The 22,284-nt window shown below is 43.5% G+C and overlaps 1 protein-coding gene across 2 annotated transcripts in view; it reads left to right on the top strand.

The window, feature by feature from the left end:
• Positions 1 to 22,284, top strand: part of LOC121279235 (protein FAM135B-like) — a 454,418-nt gene that overhangs the window by 335,618 nt on the left and 96,516 nt on the right. For both annotated transcript variants that reach the window (XM_041190288.1, XM_041190289.1), the window contains exon 11: positions 5,905 to 5,978. In XM_041190288.1, coding sequence (XP_041046222.1) covers positions 5,905 to 5,978 — 74 coding nt within the window. The remainder of the gene's footprint in view (positions 1 to 5,904; positions 5,979 to 22,284) is intronic.

Raw genomic sequence — 22,284 nt, 5'->3', positions numbered from 1 at the left:
GCTGGGTGGGCCTTAATCTTCGGATTACTAGTCTATCAACAATACCACTATGCCATTACCTCCCCCTGTCTGCCAGGCAAGAGCCTGTGGCGAGGTTAAAAATAAGTCACAGTGCCACAGGCATCACTGGATCTCGATTTTTGCATATTAGGTAGGCTTGAATAGCCACTATAAATCAACTCCCTCCTGTCTGATGAGGCTCTAAAGTCTAAATTTGTTGAACGTTGTTCAGAAGGAAAATGAGATACTGTTCTTCCCATTGCTTGATGCTGTCGCCATTTACACCCACAATTTCAGACATCAAACCTTGATTTGTAGGACATGAGGACAATGGTAAAGAATCAAAATATAATTAGAATAAAATTAATGGAGAAATACAAAGAAGATTCACCCTTAATATTTGCTTCTTTTGAAAAAAGCACATTTGCGCTGTTTTGAATATAAGAATAGAGAAGCCAAACTGCGCCATTTGATTTTTGCCTCATCTTTTGCCGCCACTCTTCTCGAGGCGTGTTCTGCCATCACCTACAAAGCCAACAGTCGGGCAACTTATTTCCAGACCTCTGCCAATACATTCCTTGATCCAGACACTAAGAAGTGCTGACTGGTCTTGCTTTTTCAACTTTCACTGTGATAAAGAGTGTGGCTCCTTAAATGATACAACTAAGATCAGCATTGAGATTTTGTGGGGATTCAGCACATGAACTGAGGTTTTAGTTCCAAGAAGCAGAGCACATTGAGGTTTTACATATTGTTAGAAATAACCGTAATAATTTCATTGGGAAAACTGTCTCCATTGTCTGTTTTTGTTCAGCTTTATAGCATTGTGGATGAGGGTGGTGTGGATGCTGAGTAGGCCGCAAGGGAGAAAGGCATACAAGCATTGATGGAGGGTTTTAACAAATATTTTTTAAGTGTATGCACATCAGGGCTAAAAAATCTACTGGTTGTTGCTTTATTTTTTTTAAGAGTGATGTAGGTCAAATCATTGTCCCTCCATTTCTGAAATACTGGTTTAAATAATGTGGTGAAAATTTCCTGTCAATGCTGCCTTCATAAAATGCATTGCGGGGGTGGGGGGTAGGTGTGTGCAATATGTCTAAGGCGTGCAAGTCTATGGGTCATAACAGTCCATAATTTGTTGCTAAGCTTAGTGGGCCAAATTTTGCTGTAGCAGGCCATAGTTAGACTTGTCTTTGCACAGTTATGTTTTTTAATTTTTTGCATGATAAATTGCTCAAAGTGCGAGCTAATAATGTCAAAATGAGGGAACTTGCATCTTGGGCCTTCGTGAACAGGACAAGCAACTGTACATGTGCTTAACTGGTCAGATTGAAGTATTATGAAATCAAGAACACAAGCCTGAAAAGGAAGTGCAATTTTGAGTGGGTGAAATCAGGTACAAAAAGGGAGATAAACAGGAGGAAAATAAAATTGGATTAAAAGAGAGGGAAAAAAAAACAGAAAAGTAAATTAAAACAGAATTACTTTTTTAAAAATCACAACAATTAAACCCTGAAGGAATGAAACTTCTTCTTTGTAATAGTTAATTTTCAGTGCCAGAGAGAATGACTGGTAGCGATTAACATTTATAGTCATTAAATGGATATACAAACTTTAAATAACTTGACTTAACATTCTGTAGTGAGTTCATTTTGTGCACGCATACAGCAATTTCATGCCAGTCAGTGCATTTTCAGAGCTGTGCACCTCAAACAGCAACTTTTGACTTTTTGAGTTGAACTGTGCATCAAACTGTGCCTTCGCCTGAAGTTGCTGTACCATTTGCACATAATTGCAAATAGAGCATTAGCCTCATTGTTATTTTGAAAGCAAAATCTGGGTCATTATTCTTTCAGGAGGCTGAAATATGAAATGCAAATTCTACTGTGGTTCAGTGCTGGGCTAGCTAGAAATATAAAGACAGAGAGTAAGAGTTTCTATAGATATTTAAGCAAGAAAAGAGCTATCAATGTGAGAATTGGTCCTATAAAAAGTGAGTCTGCGGAATTAATAATGGAAAATAAAGAGATGGCAGATGAATTGAACAGGTATTTTGCATCAAGCTTCACTATAGGGAATACAGGTAAATCCCAGAAATGGCTGTAAATCAGAAAATGGAAGGAAGGGAGGAACTCAGGAAAATTGCAATCAATAGAGAAGTGGGATTGAACAAATTGTTGGAACTGCAGGCTGACAAACCCCCTTGTCCTGATGGCTTTCACCCTAGGGCCTTCAAAGAAGTGGCTAGTGAAATAATTGATGCATTGGTTTTAATTTCCCAAAACTCTCTGGATTCGGGGAAGATATTAGATGGGAAAATAGCAAATGTAACTTCTTTCTTCAAAAGTGGTGGAGACAGAAAGCTGGAAACAACAGGCCAGTTAGCTTAACATCTGTCTTATGGGAAAATGTTAGAAGCTATTATTAAAGATGTTATGGTAGGGCATTTAGAAAAAAAATCAAGGTAATCAGGCAGAGTCAACATGGCTTTGTGAAAGGGAAATCATGTTTAACCAATTTATTGGAGTTCTTTGAAGGAGTCAATGTGCTGAAGGTAAAGGGGAACTGGTGGATGTACTGAATTTATATTTCGGGAAGGCATTTAATCAGGTGCCATATCAAAGGTTATTGTGGAAAATTGGCATTGATAGAAAATAGACTAGCTAACAGGAAACAGAGGGTAGCCATAAATGGGTCTTTTTCTGGTTGGCAGGATCTAAAGATGGGTGTCCCATAGAGAACAGTGCTGGGGCTTCAGCTTTTTACAATTTATAAATGACTTGGATGAACGGACAGATACTCTGGTTGCTAGATTTGCTGACAACACAAAGATAGGTAGGAAAGTAAGTTGCAAAGAGAATGTAAGGAGCCTAAAAAATTGACATAGGTTAAGTGAGTGGGCAAAGATCTGGCAAATGGAGTATAATGTGGGCCAATGTGAAATTTTCCATTTTGGCAGGAGGAATTAAAGAGAAACATATCATTTAAATGGTGAGAGGTTGCAGAGCTCAGATTCAGAGGGATCTGGCTGTCCTTGAGCATGAATCACAAAAGGCTAGTATGCAGGCATAGCAACTAATTAGGAACGCTAATAGACTGTTATCATTTATTGTGAGTGGAATTGATTACAAATGTAATGAAATTATGTTTCAGTTATACAAGGCACTGATGAGACCACATCTGGAGTACTGTATACAGTATCGGTCTCCTTATATAAGGAAGGTTGTAAATACGTTTGAAGCAGTTCAAAGAATGTCTACTAGACTAATGTCTTATGAGGAAATGTTGGATAGGTTTAGGCCTTTATCAATTGGAGTTTAGATGTGACTTGACTGAAACCTTTACAATCCGCGAGAGGTCTTGACAGGGTGGATGTGGAGAGGATGTTTCCTCTTGTGGGAGAATCTAGAACTAGGAGTCATCATTTAAAAATAAGGGGGCGTTCATTTAAGACAACTATGAGATTTTTTTTTCTCTGAGGGTCATGAGCTTTTGGAACTCTCTTCCTCAAAAGATAGTGTGTGAGGAAATAGAGAAAAGTTTAAATAAATTATATCTGTATTTGTAGGTGTTAGGAATGAGTTTTAGCTTTAAAGTTTAAGTTTGATTTATCTTTCTGTGTCCGTGTGTTAAGAAAGGTCAAATGGAGCTTTAGTTTCACTTTAAAAGGCTTCTTGTATTTCTAATGAGATGTTTACGAACCCTATAAAATAAAAGTAAATACGAGTAGAAAAAATAGTGCTGTTGCCTCGCAACAGTGGGGCGGGGGAGGCGGAGGTGCAGATAGGCAGGTTCCTCCCACAGACACACACATAGAACTAAAGAAACAGCAGTTTCTAAGTTCAGTAAGCCAGGACCCCAAAGAGACTGGACACTGGGAGAGGGAACTACAGATATCCCAAAAGAACAAAAAGGCCCCAAATGAAGAAAAACCCCAAAAATCCAGGAGAATGGAAGAGGGGAAAGTCCAAAGGAGACCTTGTAGGAAGGACAGGAACCTGGGAACAGGTCCTATTAAGTGAAGTTACGAGTGGGCAGAGAGAAAGGTTCCAAACTTCAGATTTAAAGACACAAAAGCTGCAGAAAGCAGATTTAATGTGAGAACAGCTTACAAGAAGCAAGAAGGTACAAAAAGACAACTGAAGGTCTGTAATTCTTTGCTACGGGCATGTGAAGCAGTGGTGTACTGTTAAGACTGGGTCAAAAAGAGTGTGTAGAAGACAGCTTGAATACATTTGGTGACCGAGGAAAGAGGGACATCAGAAGGAGAGTTGAAACCCTGAAGGTGAACCCTTGTGGAGGGTGTCTGAGAGAAAATGTTAGTTTGGGAGAAGTTTCCAAGGCAAGGTTTCAGAGAGTAGAGATTGAAAACCTTCGTACGAAGGACAGAATTCAGTGAGACAGGTTGGCTCACTATGTATCAAGTGTCTGGGGGGAGTTGAGGAGAGATCCATAGCATCTGGTTGTGGGGACATCTGTTACTTGGTTTCAGAGTGAGGTGTGTCTGACCATAGGGTGCCATAGGTGTACATGGACTGTTTATTTACTGTGAACAATAAAGTATAAGATAGATTTTGTAACTTGTGTTATCCTTACAAATCTCTATACATCTGTAAAGGTATAGTTGTGGGTAAAAGAGTATTGTAATATAGTTCATCTCTTGTTGAATAAATGTTTTATTATTTTGTTAAAAAGTTCATCAATTGACTCCTGTGACTCTGTTCAGTAACTACTCTCCACATATTTAAACAAACAAATAAAAGTTAGGATCTATCAGGCTGGGTTCCACCCTGGGATCAGTCTTGTCCAGGGGTAATCTCAGCTGGAGATCATAACACAGTAGAAACAAAGTCTTTAAATATTTTTAAGGCAGAGCTAGATAGATTCTTGCTAAACAAGGGGGTGGAAAGTTATCGGGGGGAGGGTGTAGGCAGGCATGCGGAGCAGAGGTTACAATCAGATCAACCATGTTCTTATCGAATGGCGGAGCAGGTTCGAGGGGACGAGTGGCCTATTCCTGTTCCCAATTCACATTGTAAGATTTCAGGATTTGGGGCCACAGATACCTAAATGGGCAGTCAACTAGTTATAAGTAATTTTAATATAGCTTTTTAAGTTTATTGAGAAACAACAGTTTTAGATATGATACATTAACTAATTAGACAGAAAAAAATGCATACGACCCATAACAGCTTGTGATAACAGCATTCCATTCTCTCATCAAAGTGTTAGGAAACTCTTCCCATGATCTCTCGATCTTCCTCTTCCTCCTCTGGTCTATCTTCCATCTGAAGAAGACAGCTGCCCAACGAGCACTGCCACCTCACCAGCACCTCAGCCCCATTCCACCAGTATACCACCAATCTATATATCCTTTTTTGAGGGCTGGTAGCTTATCCAGTGTCAATCATCTATTCTGAGATTTGGATATAGGACAGGTGCTCAGAACATCAGGGTGGTTATCACCCACCTCGTGCGTCATCCTACTCAAGGTCAGCTTTTTAGTTTATATCTTGCTGAGGATCATATCCTGGCCCTTTCTAAATAGTTGCATAGATAAGGGGGTGCACACGATGTCATTCTGGCAGCTTAAGAATGTCAACATGGTAGCCTGAAGTAAGACAGGTTAGAGGTCGAAATGTTTGGAAATTCTCTTTCCAGAGAGAGAATCAAGGCTGTTTAGCTAATCCCATAAAATTCAGAAAATGCCCTTTTATGTAAGATCCCAATTTCTTACACTATGTTTGTATGTATTTAAGAGGTTTGGGTTAAGTAACACAGCTGGGTCAGAGTAGCAAATACTTTGAGATATCCTGAGAAATTAAATAAGACACTATATAAATACAAGAAGAGATGAAGAGAAAATTAGGATTAAAGAAACTCATGTCTGTCCATACACAGGTAAGGAGATTCTCAGAGGCCTTCTTCTACATGGAGCACCAGAAACAGATGGCACTTACATTCCAAGAACACATGTGAGTCTTTTCATTAATTGCCATTGCATTTGCCAGGTGATTCTCTTTTATTAGGAGAACCCTAGTGGTTAAGTTAATTGTGGTACATTCTTGACAATGGGCAAAATCTTGTGCCCTCCCTCATGGCGAGTTTGGTGGTAGGGGGGCATTTAATTAGGTGGGATAATGGTGGTTGGGAACTCTGCCATCTTCCCACCTCCGCCCCAATGAAGTCCGTAGCGGGAAGGCCTGTGGATTCTAATTGAAGCCCGTAAATGGGCATTTAATGTCCATTTGTGGGCTGCATCCTGCCTCCACTGGTATTAACCCAGCAGCGGGCAGGGCTTGCCATGCGGGGAGCACAACAAGCAAACCTGTGCACCGTTTGAGGTTGTTGCATGCTCCTGGGGGTGGGGTAGGGGTGGGAGGTCCCTTGTTCAAAGGCACTCCAAACCCCGGGGTTCTATGATCCTGGAGGAAGACCTGCCACTGGCCTCTTAAGTGCCTGAGTGGTACAAGATGCGACGGGCCTTCCTGAAAAGAGGTGACATGGAGCTCGCACTGGCTCTCCAATCAGCAGCTGAAACCCCATCGTCTCTACAAGATTGTGCCTAATGTCATGCCTATGTGCAAAAAACTGTTAGTGCTTATGCCATGTGTCCATACTATCAGCGACAGTGTCATGAGCAGTTCACTAGATAGAACCAAGAAGGGGATGAGAGTAAAGTAAGCAATGTCACTGGCCACTATTACATAATTTCCAGCAGCACCTTAAATGGAGCATTTAGCAGAGGCCTGGGAGAATAGTGACCCTTGGGCAGAAATGTGCATGACTAAGGAAGCACTTATTAAAGAAAGAAGGGGAAAGAGGTGCTGCTTGACTTTCTTTCATACTCTTACTCTTACATTTCCAGTTTTTAAACCCATTTATACTGCTTGAAATAGTGGCCTTTCCAGTTAGTTTTTCTCATAACTCCTCAAATCTACAGCAGTAATTTGGGAATATATGGAGTCTTTAACTTAGAAAAAAAGCAGTGGCGCAAGACATTTCATAGTGGTATGGTGAGAAACAGACCCAGAGCCAAAGAGAGAGGAGAAGGACTTAGGGAGGGGAAGGAGCTGGAGAGCCAGGGAGACATGGAAAGGACATTCCTGGGAGTTGGCAATGGAAGGTATGGCTTTCAAAGACATTGGAGTGATCGGAGCCAGAGAAATGGAAAGCTGAGGAGTTAAAAGACTGGTTTAAAATCACAGAGATGCGAAGAGGTAAAATCAGCAAAGAGTTCAAAATGCTGTCTCTGCTGTCTGCAGAGGGCATCACTGAGAGATAGCATGTAGATGAATAAGAGAATTACTCTATGTTAATCAGGTGCCATCTGAGTTCCTTCCCTACTCCTTGATTCTTAATTTTTAACATGTCATTTGTATTTGACTCTTTTACCATAATGGAAGATTTGCCTGGATCAACTTTTCAATTACCTTAATATAAAAAATTCAATTAGGCCACTTTGAAATCTCCTTTGGAGGAGGAGGTGGAGAAATTGCAACATCGTATAGATAGTGAAATCACTAAATTGGAGATTTAACTCCATTATAGTGCTGTTTTTGGTCAACCTAAATTAAAGATGATATTTGACTTAATATAATTTCCATTGCATTTTGACAAATGGCAGAGAATGTTCTCTTTGAATTAGTCAAAAAGAAAATTTATTTTCTTTTGGCTCGAGGGAAAATAGTGCAACTTAAAATTACATGAAATAACTAAATGTCTTTTTTAAAAAATCATCATTAATAACTCTATTGAGGTATTCCTAGAAATAATTATCTTCTGGTGCACTGAAGAGAACTGATCAGTATCTCTGTTTTATTATTTTTTTTTAATATTGCCATTGAACTTCAAATCCTTTTTGATGTATTTTTTCTTTAAAGACAGCCTCCTCAATTTCATTGTATGGGTTGAAATAACTGATGTCCACTAGATGTTGCCTGAGATGCTCCACTTGGCATTAGGACAATTAGGCAAGGGAAACAAGATTAATAATGGTTTGTCTGCAAGATTTTCATCCAGTGCATCCTGTTGGAAACTCTATAGTTGGATGTTAGTTCATAGGCAAGGAAGGAGCAGGTTGGGTGCTGTTTTGAGGTTGGAATACAAGGAAGAATGTGAAGTAACTAAATGTTACTTTTAAATCACCATTAACTAAATCCACCAAGATATTCCTAGTAATGGTTGTGTTCCAGACACTGACGAGCACTGGTCAGTATATCTATTTAATTAGAAAACAGGCCCTGAAAACCCCGCGATGGCCAGACAAATTGAAGAGCAAGCTGACTATCAGGCAGGGGTCTTTGGCAGTAGGCCACAGCCAGAGAACAGAGAGGTGGGGGAGATTGGAAAGGTCTATGGAGGAAGAAAGCGGAAGCCTTGGAGAGGGGATAGGGGCGGAATTAGGGCCTACAAGTTCAGTAATGGGAGGATGATTGGAAGGGTCGATTCGGGGGTGAGAGATCAGAAGAGTCAGATTTATTTACATTATTGCACGCCATCTGTTTTTTTGGGGGATGGAGGTGGGGTTAAAATTTCTCCCTCCACCCCCACCCCTAAAGTGTGTCACATTAGGGCAGAACACACAGTGTCCAGGCTAATTCATCAATAGTGGATACTTAGGCAAGGTATCAGGAGGTCTACGAATCCTGGTGTGTCTGCACTGAAGCATAAATCGGTGTCTTCAGTAGAGGAGAGATATGAGAAAAAGAACAATAAAGTCACCAGCACATTTTGCATCCCTATACAGTGGAAAACCTTACTGCCTTTTAGCAGAAAACCAGAGAAATTATCAAGATTGAACGATTTTTGGTGATGCAGGGTGTAAAAGTTCAACTGGATTACTGAATTGGTTTAGTTAATAGCCCAACTGACTAGGAATGAGAATGTAACATTAGATTCTTTACTTTGAGACAGGGGTAAGAAATCCTTAAAGCAAGAAAAGATTAAGGTAAATTCTTGGACCATGTTCTGAATGACCACAGCTCCTGACTAAAAATCTGCTGACTGAGCAATAGGAATGTTTCGTATTGTTGCTAGTAGCTCGAATGTTGGAACATAACACCATGCTTTATAAGGGCCATTAAAACGGCCACTCTTGGCTGCAAAGGCAAAGATGGATTGAAACCTCTTTCTCCTTGGCCCCCGCCCCTTGACATGAATTGAAGGAAAACAAAAATCTAGGTGAGGACGCTTTAAATTGAAATGGCTATCCTTCCAAAAAAAAATGAAATTACAGTCAACTATTGCCCAAGCTTTCAGTTGTGACAGATGCACTGTGTTCCATGTTGCAGTCTGTCCCTGGCCAGAAGAGAGCCAATGTATGCAGTAAGTTCATCTTTATTGCTGATGATACCAAGCTAGGTGGGAAGGAATGCTGTGGGGAGGACACAAAAAGGCTGCAAAGAGATGTAGACAGGTTAGGTGAGTGGGCAGCATGATGGCAGATGGACTATAATATAGGGAAGTGTGAAATTATTCACTAAATAAAAAAGCAGAATATTTTTTAAAAGGTGAGAAACTTGTACGTGATGTTCAAAGAGACTTGAGAGTGCTTGTACAAGGAAAACAGTTTGCATGCAGATGCAGCAAGCAATTAGGAAGGCAAATAGCATGTTAACCTTTATTGCAAAGGGACTGGAATGCAAGAATAAAGAAGCCTTGCTACAGTTGTACAGGGTGTTAGTGAGATTGCATCTGGAAAACTGTGTACAGTTTTGGTCTCCATATTTAAGAAAGGGTATTGGAGGCAATACAACAGAGGTTCACTAAATTAGCCCCTGGGATGAGGGGGTTGTCCTATGATAAGAGGCTGAGTAAATTATATTTTCTGAAGTTTAGAAGCATGAGAGGCAATCTCATTGAAACCTACAAAATTCTGAAGGGGCTTGTTAGGGTGGACACTGAGAGATTTGTTTCTGTTGTTTGGCATAGACACAATGGGCCGAAGGGCCAGTTTCTGTGCTGTGTAGCTCTTATCTAAAACACAGAGGCACAGTCTCAGCATAAAGGGCCAATCATTTAGGACTAAGATGAGGAGAAATTTCTTCACTCAAAGTGTGGTGTATCTTTGGAATTCGCTACCCCCGAGGGTTGTGGATGCTTGATCGTTGAATACGTTTGAGGCTGGGATAGACAGATTTTTGATCTCAAAAGGAATTAAGGCATATGGAGAGTGGGCAGGAAAATAGAGTTAATGCCAAGGTCAGCCATGTTCACCTTGAATGGTGGAACAGGCTTGATGGGCCGTGTGGTCTGCTCCTGTTTCTTATGTTCCCTTAGCAGATCTATATTACATCCTCGATTAACAGCACTGTGAGTGTTCCTCCACGTGGACTGCAGTGGTTCAAGAAGGCAGCTCACCACCACCTGCTCAAGGGTAATTAGGGATGGGCAATAAATGCTGACCTAGCCAGTGATGTCCACATCCTGTAAATGAATGAAAAAAAACAATGTCATTTGTTACTGGCATTGATTCTACCTGAAGGACAGTGACCCAGATATTCCTGAGAATATTCCTGAGAATTCCGGAGAAATACTCTTCTTTAAAGAAAATGGTGTACAGCCAGAAAGAAAGAGTTTGCATATATAGAGCCTAATATATGCCCCCAAAATCTACGCCGCCAAAGAAGTATTTTTTATACTATAGTGACTGATGTAATGTAGGCAGCCAATTTGTGTACAGAGAGGTTCCACACACAGCAATAAAATGTGTGAGTAGATAATGCAGGTTTATTGATTTTGGTGGAAGGATTAAATATTGGCATGAGGATACCAAATTACCAGATCCTCTGCTCTACTTCAAATTGTGCCCTGAGACATTTTATGTCAAGCTGACAGGACAGATGGAGCCTCAGTTTAACATCTCACACAAAAGCCGCATCCCTGACAGTGCAGCACTCCTTCAGTGTTATACTGCAGTGTTACCCTCGATGACGTGCTCAATTTCTTGAGTGGGGGTTGAAGTGAGAATGCGACTACTGAGCCAAGGCTGAGGAATAAGGCCAGCCTTTAGTGTGCTCATTCTGTGGTGGTATTTAAACAATGAAAATCAGAAAGTGTGTTGATCATTCTTAGGAATAACTTGAGCCTGTTCTGTTGTTTAGTGAAATCATGACTGATGTGTGACCTAACTCCATAAGACCTCTTTTGTCCAACATCCCCTAATATCTATAGTTAACAGAAGTCTATCTGATGGGAAAGGTGGACCCAGATTTGTGATTCAACAATGCATTCACGGACCTTGGAGAGGAAAGGGAGTTTAGAAATGGGCAGTGGTTTACAAAGACGGTGGGGTCAGGATTAGTTATTTTGGAAGAGGGGTAATGACAGCAGACTTGAAGGGGAGAGCCAGTACTTGGAATGGGAGAACTGTTTACAATATAAGTTATCATGGGAACCAGGAAGGAAGCTTGGGTGGTCAGTAGTTTAGTGGAAATAGGGTCGAGGGAGCAGGGGGTGGGTCTCATGGACAAGATGAGCTTGGAGAGGGCTTGAGGGGAGATAGGTGAGTCACTACACAAAGATGCAAATTGAGGTGAGGGCAAGAAAAGTTTCAGAGGAACTTTGGATCAGAGGGGTAGGGGAGGGAGGGAATTGGCAAGGCAACTGATTAAATGGTCTCAATCTTAAAGACAAAGAAGCCATGAACTCCTTGCACTTGCTATTGGAGGTGAGGGTGGAAAAGTCAGGGAACGGAGGTTCAAGAAAATGGTTTACAATAGAGAGAAGAAGCTGGGGTTTATCTCTGCGGCACTGGCTGATCCTGGAATAGTGAGCCATTTTATCAAGTGAGAGCAGGACCTGATGGTGCTTTTGTGGTCCAGACAAATCTGGTGGTGAATGGCTAAGCCAGTTATCTGCCACCTCTGTTAAAGTCCATATCCCTTGAAATAAAGGAAGTGCAGAGGATGTTTATACGGTGAAGAATGGCTAGAATAACATAGAGCAATAGTTCTTATGGCATCAGAGGTGGAGGTGAGGGTGTGGTGTGCCAAAGGCTAAACAATAGGATTTTGAAAGTGCAGTTGTAAGTGAATTGGGTGTGGACAGGAGGAAGTAGGGTTTGGCCAAGAGAATGGGCACATAATTTATAGTTAATAATTGACCCAGGATCAACTGGTTTTGTGGAAGAGTTTAAGATTTTTATCACTATTTACATTCCATTAACCTTTCCTCCCAGTACTCTATTCCACCCTATTGATTTTAAAAAAAATATTCATGGGATGTGAGCGTCACTGGCAAGGCCAGCATTTAGGCCCCATCCCTAGTTGCCCTTGAGAAGGTGGTGGTGAGCTGCCTTCTTGAACCGCTGCAGCCTGTGTGGTGTAGGTGCACCCACGGTGCTGTTAGGGAGGGAGTTCCAGGATTTTGACCCAGCGACAGTGAAGGAACTGTGATATATTTCCAAGTCTGGATGGTGAGTGGCTTGGAGGGGAACTTGCAGATGGTAGTTTTCCCATGTATCTGCTGCCCCTGTCCTTCCAGGTGGTACTGGTCATGGGTTTGGAAGGTGCTATCTAAGGAGGCTTGGTGAGTTTGTGCAGTGCATCTTGTAGATGGTACACACTGCTGCTAAAGTGTGTCGGTGGTTGAGGGAGTGAATGTTTGTGGATGTGGTGCCAATCAAGCAGGCTGCTTTGTCCTGGATGGTGTCAAGCTTATTGAGTGTTGTTGGAGCTGCACTCATCCAGGCAAGTGGAGAGTATTACACTCCTGACTTGTGCCTTGTGGATGGTGAGTCAGGAAGTGAGTTAATCGCTGCAGGATTCCTAGCCTCTGACCTGCTGTTGTGGTCACAGTATTTATGTGGCTAGTTTCTGGTCAATGGTAACCCCCAGGATGTTGATAGTGGGGGATTCGGCGATGGTAATGCCTTTGAATGTCAAGGGGCGATGGTTAGATTCTCTCTTGCTAGAGATGGTCATTGCCTGGCGCTTGTGTGGCATGAATGTTACTTGCCAGTTGTCAGCCCAAGCCTGCAAGTTGTCCATGTCTTGCTGCATTTGGAAATGGACTGCTTCAGTATCTGAGGAGTCAGGAATTGTGCTGAACATTGTGCAATCATCAGCGAACATCCCCACTTCTGACCGTATGATGGAAGGAAGGTCATTGATGAAGCAGCTGAAGGTGGTTGGGCCTAGGACACTACCCTGAGGAACTCTTGCAGTTGTGCCCTGAAACTGAAATGATTGACCTCCAACACTATGCCCCACTGTCAATGTTAACCTGGGTGTTATCATTGATTAGAAACTGAATTGGACTTGCCATATAAATGCTGTGACTACAAGAGCAGGCCAGAGACTAAGAATCCTGTGGCAAGTAACTCACCTCCTGACTCCCCAAAGTCTGTGGACCATCTACGAGGCACAAGTCAGGAGTGCTAGGTATGACTGCAGCCAGTGGAGAGTTTTTGCCCTGATTCTTATTGACTCCAGTTTTGCTCGGGCTCCTGGATGCCACGGTCGATCAAATGCTGCCTTGCAGTCACCCTCACTTGACATTTGGAATTCAGCTCTTTTGTCCATGTTTGAACCAAAGCTGTAATGAGGTCAGGAACTCGGTGATCCTGGAGGAACCCAAACTGCACATCAGTGATCAGATTATTTCTAAGCAAGTGCTCTTGATAGCACTGTTGAGGATCCTTTCCATCACTTTACTGATGATCGAGAATAGACTGATAGGGCAGTAATTGGCAGGGTGGCATTTGTCCTGCTTTTTGTGTACAGGACATATCTGGACAATTTTTCACATAGCCAGTAGATGCCAGTGTTGTAGCTATACTGGAACAACTTGGCTAGGGGTGTGACAAGTTCTGGAGCACAAGTCTTCAATACTATTGCCAGAATATAGTCAGGGCCCATAGCCTTTGCAGTATCCAATGCCCTCAACCATTTCTTATTATCATATGGAGTGAATCGAATTCGCTGAAGACTGGCATCTGTGATTCTGGGGGCCTCTGGAGGAGGCCAAAAGGATCATCCACTTCGCATTTCTGGCTGAAGATTGTTGCAACTACTTCAGCTTTATCTTTTGCACTGATGTGCTGGGCTCTCCCATCATTGAGGATGGAGATATTTATGGAGCCTCCTCCCCCAGTGAGTTGTTTAATTGTCCACCACCCTTCATGACTGGATGTGTCAGGACTTCAGAGCTTAGATCTGATCCATCGGTTGTGGAATAGCTTAGCTCTGTCTATTTAATTCTGCTTATGCTGTTTGGTACGCAAGTAATCCTGAGCTGTAGCTTCTCCAGGTTGACACCTCATTTTTAGGTATGCCTGGTGCTGCTCCTGGCATGCCCTCCTACATCTTCATTGAATCAAGGTGTATCCCCTGGCTTGGTGGTAGTTGTAGAGTGGGGGATATGCCAGGCTGTGAGGTTACAGATTGTGTTCGAGTACAATCCTGCTGCTGATGGTCCACAGTGCCTCATGGATGCCCAGTCTTGAGTTGCTAGATCTGTTCAAAATTTGTCCCACTTAGCACAGTGGTAGTGTCACACAACACGATGGAGGGTATCCTCTATGTGAAGGTGAGACTTGTTTTCACTAAGGTTGTGTGGTGGTCAATTCTAGCGATGTATCTGCGGCAGACAGGTTGGTGAGGATGAGGTCAGGATCGTGAGGATGACTATGTTTTTCTGTCTTGTTGGTTCCCTCACCACCTGCTGCAGACCCAATCTAGAACAAAGAATGAAGAAAAGTACAGCACAGGAACAGGCCCTTCGGCCCTCCAAGCCTGCGCCAATCATATTGCCTGTCAACTAAAACATTTTGCACTTCCAGGGTCCGTATCCCTCTATTCCCATCCTATTCATGTATTTGTCAAGCTGCCTCTTACACACCCCAATCGTACCTGCTTCCACCACCTCCTCTGGCAGCGAATTCCAGACACTCACTACCCTCTGCGTAAAAAACTTGCCCCGCACATCTCTTCTATAGTTTTCTCCTTTCACCTTAAATCTATGTCCCCTAGTAATTGCCTCTTCCACCCTGGGAACAAGCTTCTGACTATCTACTCTGTCCATGCCACTCATAATTTTGTTAACTTCTATCAGGTCGCCCTTCAATCTCCGTCACTCTAGTGAGAACAATCCGAGTTTCTCCAACCTCTCCTCATAGCTAATAACCTTCAGGCCAGGCAGCATCCTGGTAAACCTCCTCTTTCACCCTCTCCAACGTCTCCATATCCTTCTGGTAATTTGGTGACCAGAATTGCACGCAATATTCCAAGTGTGGCCTAACCAAGGTTCTATACAGTTGCAGCATGACTTCCCAGCATTTATACTCAATACCCCTGCCAATGAAGACAAGCATGCCATATGCCTTCCTGACTACCTTATCCACCTGCGTTGCCACTTTCAGTGAGCTGTGGACCTGTACACCCAGATCCCTCTGCCCATCAATGCACTTAAGGGTTCTGCCATTTACTGTATAATTCCTGCCTGTTTTAGACCTTCCTAAATGCATTACCTCGCATTTGTCCGGATTAAACTCCATCTGCCATTTCTCTGCCCAAGTCTCCAACCAATCTATATCCCGTTGTATCTTTTGACTATCCTCTTCACTATCTGCAACTCCTCCAACCTTAGTGTCGTCTGCAAGCTTACTAATTAGCCCAGTAACATTTTCCTCCAAATCATTTATGTATACTAAAAACAGCAAAGGTCCCAGCACTGATCCCTGCGGAACTCCACTAGTCACAGCTCTCCATTCAGAAAAGCAACCTTCCACTGCTACCCTCTGTCATCTATGACCAAACCAATTCTGTATCCATCTTGCCAGCTCACCTCTGATCCCGTGCAACTTTACCTTCTGTACCAGTCTGCCATGAGGGACCTTGTCAAAGGCCTTACTGAAATCCATGTATGTAACATCCACTGCCCTTCCAGTGTCGATCATCTTTGTCACTTCCTCGAAAAACTCGATCAAGTTAGTGAGACACGACCTCCCCTTCACAAAACCATGCTGCCTCTCACTAATACGCCTATTTGCTTCCAAATGGTAGTAAATCCTGTCACGAAGAATTTTCTCCAATAATTTCCTTACCACTGAAGTAAGGCTCACCAGCCTGTAATTTCCTGGATTATCCCTGCTACCCTTCTTAAACAATGGAACAACATTGGCCATTCTCCTGTCCTCTGGGACCTCACCCGTAGCCAGTGAGGATACAAAGATTTCTGTCAAGGCCCCAGCAATCTCCTCCCTTGCCTCCCTCAGTACTCTGGGGTAGATCCCATCTGGCCCTGGGGACTTATCCATCTTACTATTCTTCAAGACGTCTAACACCTCTTTTTTGATCTCAACCTGATACAGGCTATCGACACACTCTTCCCTAGACAAATCGACTTTGAAGTCCTCTTTGGTGAATACTGATTCACTTAGTATCTCTCCCATTTCTTCTGGCTCCACACACAGATTCCCACGTCTGTCCCTGAGTGGGCCTACCCTTTCCCTGGCTACCCTCTTGCTTTTTGGGCTTTTCCTTAATCCTGGTTGCCAGTGACTTTTCATGACCCTCTTTAGCCCTCCTGACACCTTGCTTAAGTTTCTTGCTACTTTCTTTATATTCTCCACGGGCTTCATCTGTTCCCAGCCTTCTAGCCCTTACAAATGCTTCCCTTTTCTTTTTGACTACTCTCACAATGTCCTTCGTTATCCAAGGTTCCTGAAACTTGCCATGCTTATCCTTCATCCTAGCAGGAACATGCCAGTCCTGAAGTCTTATCAACTGACATTTGAAAACCACCCACATATCAGTTGTTGATTTGCCCTCAAACATCCACCTCCAGTCTAGATTCCTCAGTTCCTGCCTAATATTGTTATAATTAGCCTTCCCCCAATTAAGCACCTTAACCCGAGGACTCCTGTTATCCTTATCCACCAGTACCTTGAAACTTACTGAATTATGGTCAGTTTTCCCAAAATGCTCCCCTACTGAAACCTCGACCACCTGGCTGGGTTCATTCCCTAATACCAGGTCCAGTATTGTCCCTTCCCTGGTTGGACTATTTACATATTGTCTCAGGAAGCCATCCTGGATGCACCTAACACATTCTGCACCATCCAAACTCCCACTAAGTGATTCACAGTCAATATAGGGAAAGTTAAAATCACCCACCACAACAACCCTATTGCTTTTACATCTTTCCAAAATCTGCCTACCTAACTGTTCCTCAATCTCCCACTGGCAATTGGGAGGCCTATACTAAAGCCCCAGCATTGTGACTGCACCCTTCCTATTCCAGAGCTCTACCCATATTGCCTTGCTGCATGAGCCCACCGAGGTGTCCTGTTGTACAGCTGTGATATTCCCCTTGACCAGCACCCCACCTCTTCTACATCCCCCTCTATCCTGCCTGAAACATCTAAATCCTGGAAGGTTTATCTGCCAATCCTGTCCATCCTTTACCCAAGTCTCTATAATAGCAATTACATCATAGTCCCAAGTACTAATCCAAGCTCTAAGCTCATCTGCCTTGCCTGATATACTTCTCGCATTGAAACAAATGCATTTCAGGCCCCCAGTCCCACTGTGTTCAGTAATTTCTCCCTGCCTGCTCTTCCTCTTAGTCCTACTGGCCATATTCACTGGTTCCCAGTCATTTATTTCACCTGCTTCACTATTGCTCTGGTTCCCACCCCTCTGCCATACTATGTCAAATCTAGCAGCTTTGTCCTTTAGGACTTGGCCAGCTCAGTCAGTAGGTGTGCTAGCGAGCCACTCTTGGTGATGGATATTGAAGTCCCCCACCCAGGTAACTTAAACCTTCACAGTATGAAGGTGCTTCAGTGATGGTCTTAAAGAAAGAATAATACAACCCATCTCAGTGCCCCCACCCAGAGTATATTCTGTGCCCATGCTACCCTCAGTGCTTCCTCCAAGTGATGTTCAGCGTGGAGAAGCACTGATTCATTAACTGGGGGTACAGTACGTGGTAATCAAGAGGAGCTTTCCTTGCCTGATGCCACGAGTCTTCTTGTGGCCTGGAGTCGATGCTGAGGACTCCCAGTGCAACTCCCTCCCAACTGTACACCACTGTGCCATGACCTCTGTTGGGTCTGTCTTGCCAGTGGGACAGGACATACCCAAGGATGGTAATGGCGGTGTCTGGGACATTGTCTGTATGGTACGATTCTGTGAGTGTGACTATGTCAGGCTGTTGCAGGCACCAGCCCCCAGGCGTTAGCAATGAGAACTTTGCACGGTCAACGGGGCTGAGTTTGCTGTGTCGTTTCCAGAATACCCTGGGTCTCTGGATCATTAGTCCAGTGACAATACCACTGCACTGCCAGCTCCCCAGTTAGTAGTGATTTCATCATGAAAGTTGACTCCAGTTACAAAACCCTTGGTCCAGATTTTTGCCAGGAGGCCGCTCCATTGTTGCAAAAATGGCTGAAGTTGTCGAAAATCTTAAGTCCTGCCCCCGAACACAGCAGTTCCTATTTTTGCAGGGGTGGGAATGGGGCAGGGCGTGTTTTGCTCAATGGATTTTGGTAGGCCAGGAGTATGAAACCCATAGTGTGCAGATTAGATCAGGTAAGAAAAAGTCTGTACTTTGTGCATTCCTTTGGATAACCAGGCTGCCCCTTTGGAGAGGTAAGGTACCTGTTACAGACAGGGGAGAGAAGCAACCTGAACTCTTTTATTTTTTTGCCTTCTGTCTGTAAGCAGATATTAATTTCAATTTTTGAAATAGGCTGTGACATGTTTCCCCAAACATTCTGTGTGTGAAGCCAATTTTAAAGTGACTTGCAGCAAACTCTCTTTAAGGTTAAATCAGAAGTATTGTTTATTCATACGTTCAAACCTGAGGGTTGGCCGTTGCAACTATGTATACACACACACACATGCACAGGAGCACACAAGAAGGAGCTAGGAAAGAAAAGAGTTTTGTAACTAGGAGTAACTTAAAACAAAACGAAACCAAAGATATGGATATTAGTTCACATCATGCCAGAGTCCTGTGAGGGTTCCTTCACATAGGAGTTAAAGTTCAGGCGGGTTCAGCTAGCTGAAAGCAGGAGATTCAGAATTCCTTTGAATTTAATGGTGACACACCACGATGAGGTTGGTATACAAAGATTTGATCCGCTCTACAGGCGATGGCAGGAAACTTCCAGAGAACCAGGCTTTGAGTCCAGCTCTGGTGTTGACAGGCTAGATGTTTAACAATAGACTGACTTGGAAGTCCAGGAATATAACATTAAAACTTTCAAAAGGCCAAAGGAGCTTAGGTCATATGATGTTGCCCATTTATGAGTCAGTTTCAGGTAAATAATCAGTTTTTATGTCTCTAGTCAAAATCCATTGTTCACCATAGGAGATAAATGGTGACTATTAGCCCCTCTGCAGATATAATGAGTTTTGATGGCTCTTTCTTTGTTACAAGTCCAGGCTGGGGAGATAGATCAACTGCTGCTCCCTTGTTTTGTTAATTGTAATGAGTCCACACAATGATAGGTGTGAGATTCCACAAGAATGAGGGGTGAGCTTTGTCCTATAATTAATGTTGGAAGTTTCCAGAACTGTAGCCAACTTGCAAATCACGTAACCTGTGACAGCCATGTCTTTGGTCCAGCAAAGTCCATTATTAAGCAAGCAGAAAGTAAGGTTTGATTTAAACAGTTTCTGATCTCTTTCACATCTTGTGGACATGACATGACACTTTGGATCTACCCCTTTGTATTTTATCCAAGAACACCTTTGCTGGAGGTCAGATGCTCTTTGGAATTGTTCAATGAAGGCATAAATGTGCGCAAAATGTGCATGTATTCAGTACAGTCAAGCTTATGGGAACTCTCAACAGTCCCGTCAAAATCAACTTTCAAAACTTCAGAAACACCTGTCAAAGGGAGCTCTCAAACTGTCAAGGCATTTAATTTCCCTTTGAAAAAATGTCTGTAGTGCTTAACAAAATAATTTATTATTTTGCTCTGTTTATTGACATAAGCCTGAGGGTTCCATTATTAGATTAGTGCTGCATGACTGATTTCACAAGCATCTATTGTCACAGTAGGGTGTTTGCCATTTACAGTTCGATTGATAGCTGCAAGTGGTTATGGACTCATTGACGTGGGACTATCGATTCCATTGTTATAAGGGATTGTGCACTTGAATGAAATGTTTGTTGTTAAAAGGTTTTATTTACTTGAACGAATGTAAATGCAGTAAATGGATTTTTCTGAATGAGAGTGAAGCCTGCCGTGAACACTTAAGACGGAATCGTCTGGTCCTGTTGCTGGTGAGCATTATGGTGGGTGTGAGCAGACAATATGACGAGAAGGCCAAAGTTCGGTTTCACACTGTCATTTCTTGCCATCCAATGTCAGGAACTTAATTTTTATGCATGTGCATCTTATTATTGTGCCCTTATGTTGAAATCATCCCCCCACATCACATTTACCGCCCATATTGGCATGACTTCAGAATGGCGTACTTCACAACTGCTTTTAAAAGGCATGCACTTGGCAACCTGAACTTCGAGGGGAACTTGGAGGTGAGTGCACACAGCTTTGCGCAGCGCTCATGAACATTATCCATAGGACAACAAGAAAGAGGTGTTGCCTATTGGGGGGCACAGGCAAGTGGCTTTTTCCTGGCTGGCTTTCAGTGCGGTGCTGCAGGGGGTGCAAGGCAGCACTGACTAAAGGAAGTACACTAACATATGCCGGTGGGGGGACGGAGGTTGAGGGAACTGAGGGAACACGTGCTTGATGAAGCTTGTCAAAATTGAGCATTGGAATTCTCCTAACCGACACTGCAAGGCTACACTGTTAGCTTGAACTATGAGGGATACTGGTTCAAACCTTAATAAAGACATTGCAAGAGGCTCTGAGCATCTCCACCAGTGACTGCGCCATGGCCACCTTTTACAAGAGATTTCTACAATTTGCCCAGTCGGCCAATTGTTCTGCCCCCTAAAACGCAAATTACTTTCCAGCCTGTGCCTGAGGGGTGAAAGGTTCTGGAGCATTTGGTGGCACTTTCATGCTTTTGCGTTGCTTGAGTGGGCAGAAAAGATTCAGAGGCCCAACTCCAAGTCTGTCAATGGAGCTACTGCCGAACGGTCTCAGCTGCGGAAGAATTCATTCGTGATCGTCCTGAGCTGAGAGCAGAGCATGCAGTCCAGGGCCGAATCGGTCAAGTGGAGTGGTACAGGGGTGGGTGGGGTTTCGGGCAGCCATGAAGTGCACTACACACTGGCCATCCAAGTGGTGGCCAGCATTCCCTGGCATGTGTGAAGGGGCCTTCAGACCTAACCAAGAAAGGTTCTTAGGACACATATGCTAATCCACACGTCTCTCTCTTGGATCCTGCAGGAGGAGAACATCAGAATGTCTGATGATTTTGATATGCCTCATGGCTTACAGGGAGTGGAGAAGAATAAGAATGCAGCAGAGGTATCTGGCTCAGCAAAGGGAGGAGCACTTCCCTCATGATGAAGGGGCAGCAGGGCCTGCTGCGCACGTAGCTGAAGATCCACAGCGAGTCATCGTTCGTAGGTGGTTCGCTGGACCCAGGGTCTATAGACATGCTTGTCATTCCTGCAGATGACTGAGAACAAATGTCACCGAAGACTGCACATGTCTAGAGAACTGGTCAGTTACATATACCACCTACTGCAGGACTTGATGCCATGAGGACATGGAGGGCATTCACTGCCAATGCTGTGAAAGTGACCACGATGCTCAATTTTTATGCCAGTGGCTCCTTCCAGGGCTCCACAGGTGGCCTGTGTGGGATCTCGCAAGCCTCCACCCACAAGTGCACCCAGGAGGTCACAGATGCCATCTTTGCGAAGGCACAGAACTTTGTGCATTTCACCCAGGATCAGGAAAGCCGGGAAGGAAGGGTGCTGGGAGTTGCACAGACCTCTGGTTTCCCACAGGTGCAGAGAGCATTCAATTGCACTCATGTGGCATTTAGAACTCTGTGGCAACAAGCAGTCAACTACGTCCACTACGAGGGCTTCCACTCACTGAATGTTCAGCTGGTGCGTGACCACCACAAGTGCATCCTTCAAGTCTGTGCACGATCCCCAAGGGGTCCACAATTCCTACATTGTTAGAAATCCTCAGATCCCTGACATCTTCCAGGGTTCCCAGAGGCTGCAGGGTTGGCTCCTTGGCGACAAGGGTTACCCACAGTGGACGTGGCTGATGATGCCCGTGTGGCAGCCTCAGACTGCAGCAGAGCGACGGTACCGAAGCTCATGTCACAACCCGGACTTTTGTGGAGCAAATGATAGGCATCTTGAAAATGAGATTCCAATGTCTCG

This window comes from Carcharodon carcharias, chromosome 6 (genome assembly GCF_017639515.1).
Source record: "Carcharodon carcharias isolate sCarCar2 chromosome 6, sCarCar2.pri, whole genome shotgun sequence".
Lineage (NCBI taxonomy): Eukaryota > Metazoa > Chordata > Chondrichthyes > Lamniformes > Lamnidae > Carcharodon > Carcharodon carcharias.
The sequence above is the reverse complement of the archived record's forward strand: the minus strand, read 5'-3'. Positions and strand labels throughout refer to the sequence as shown.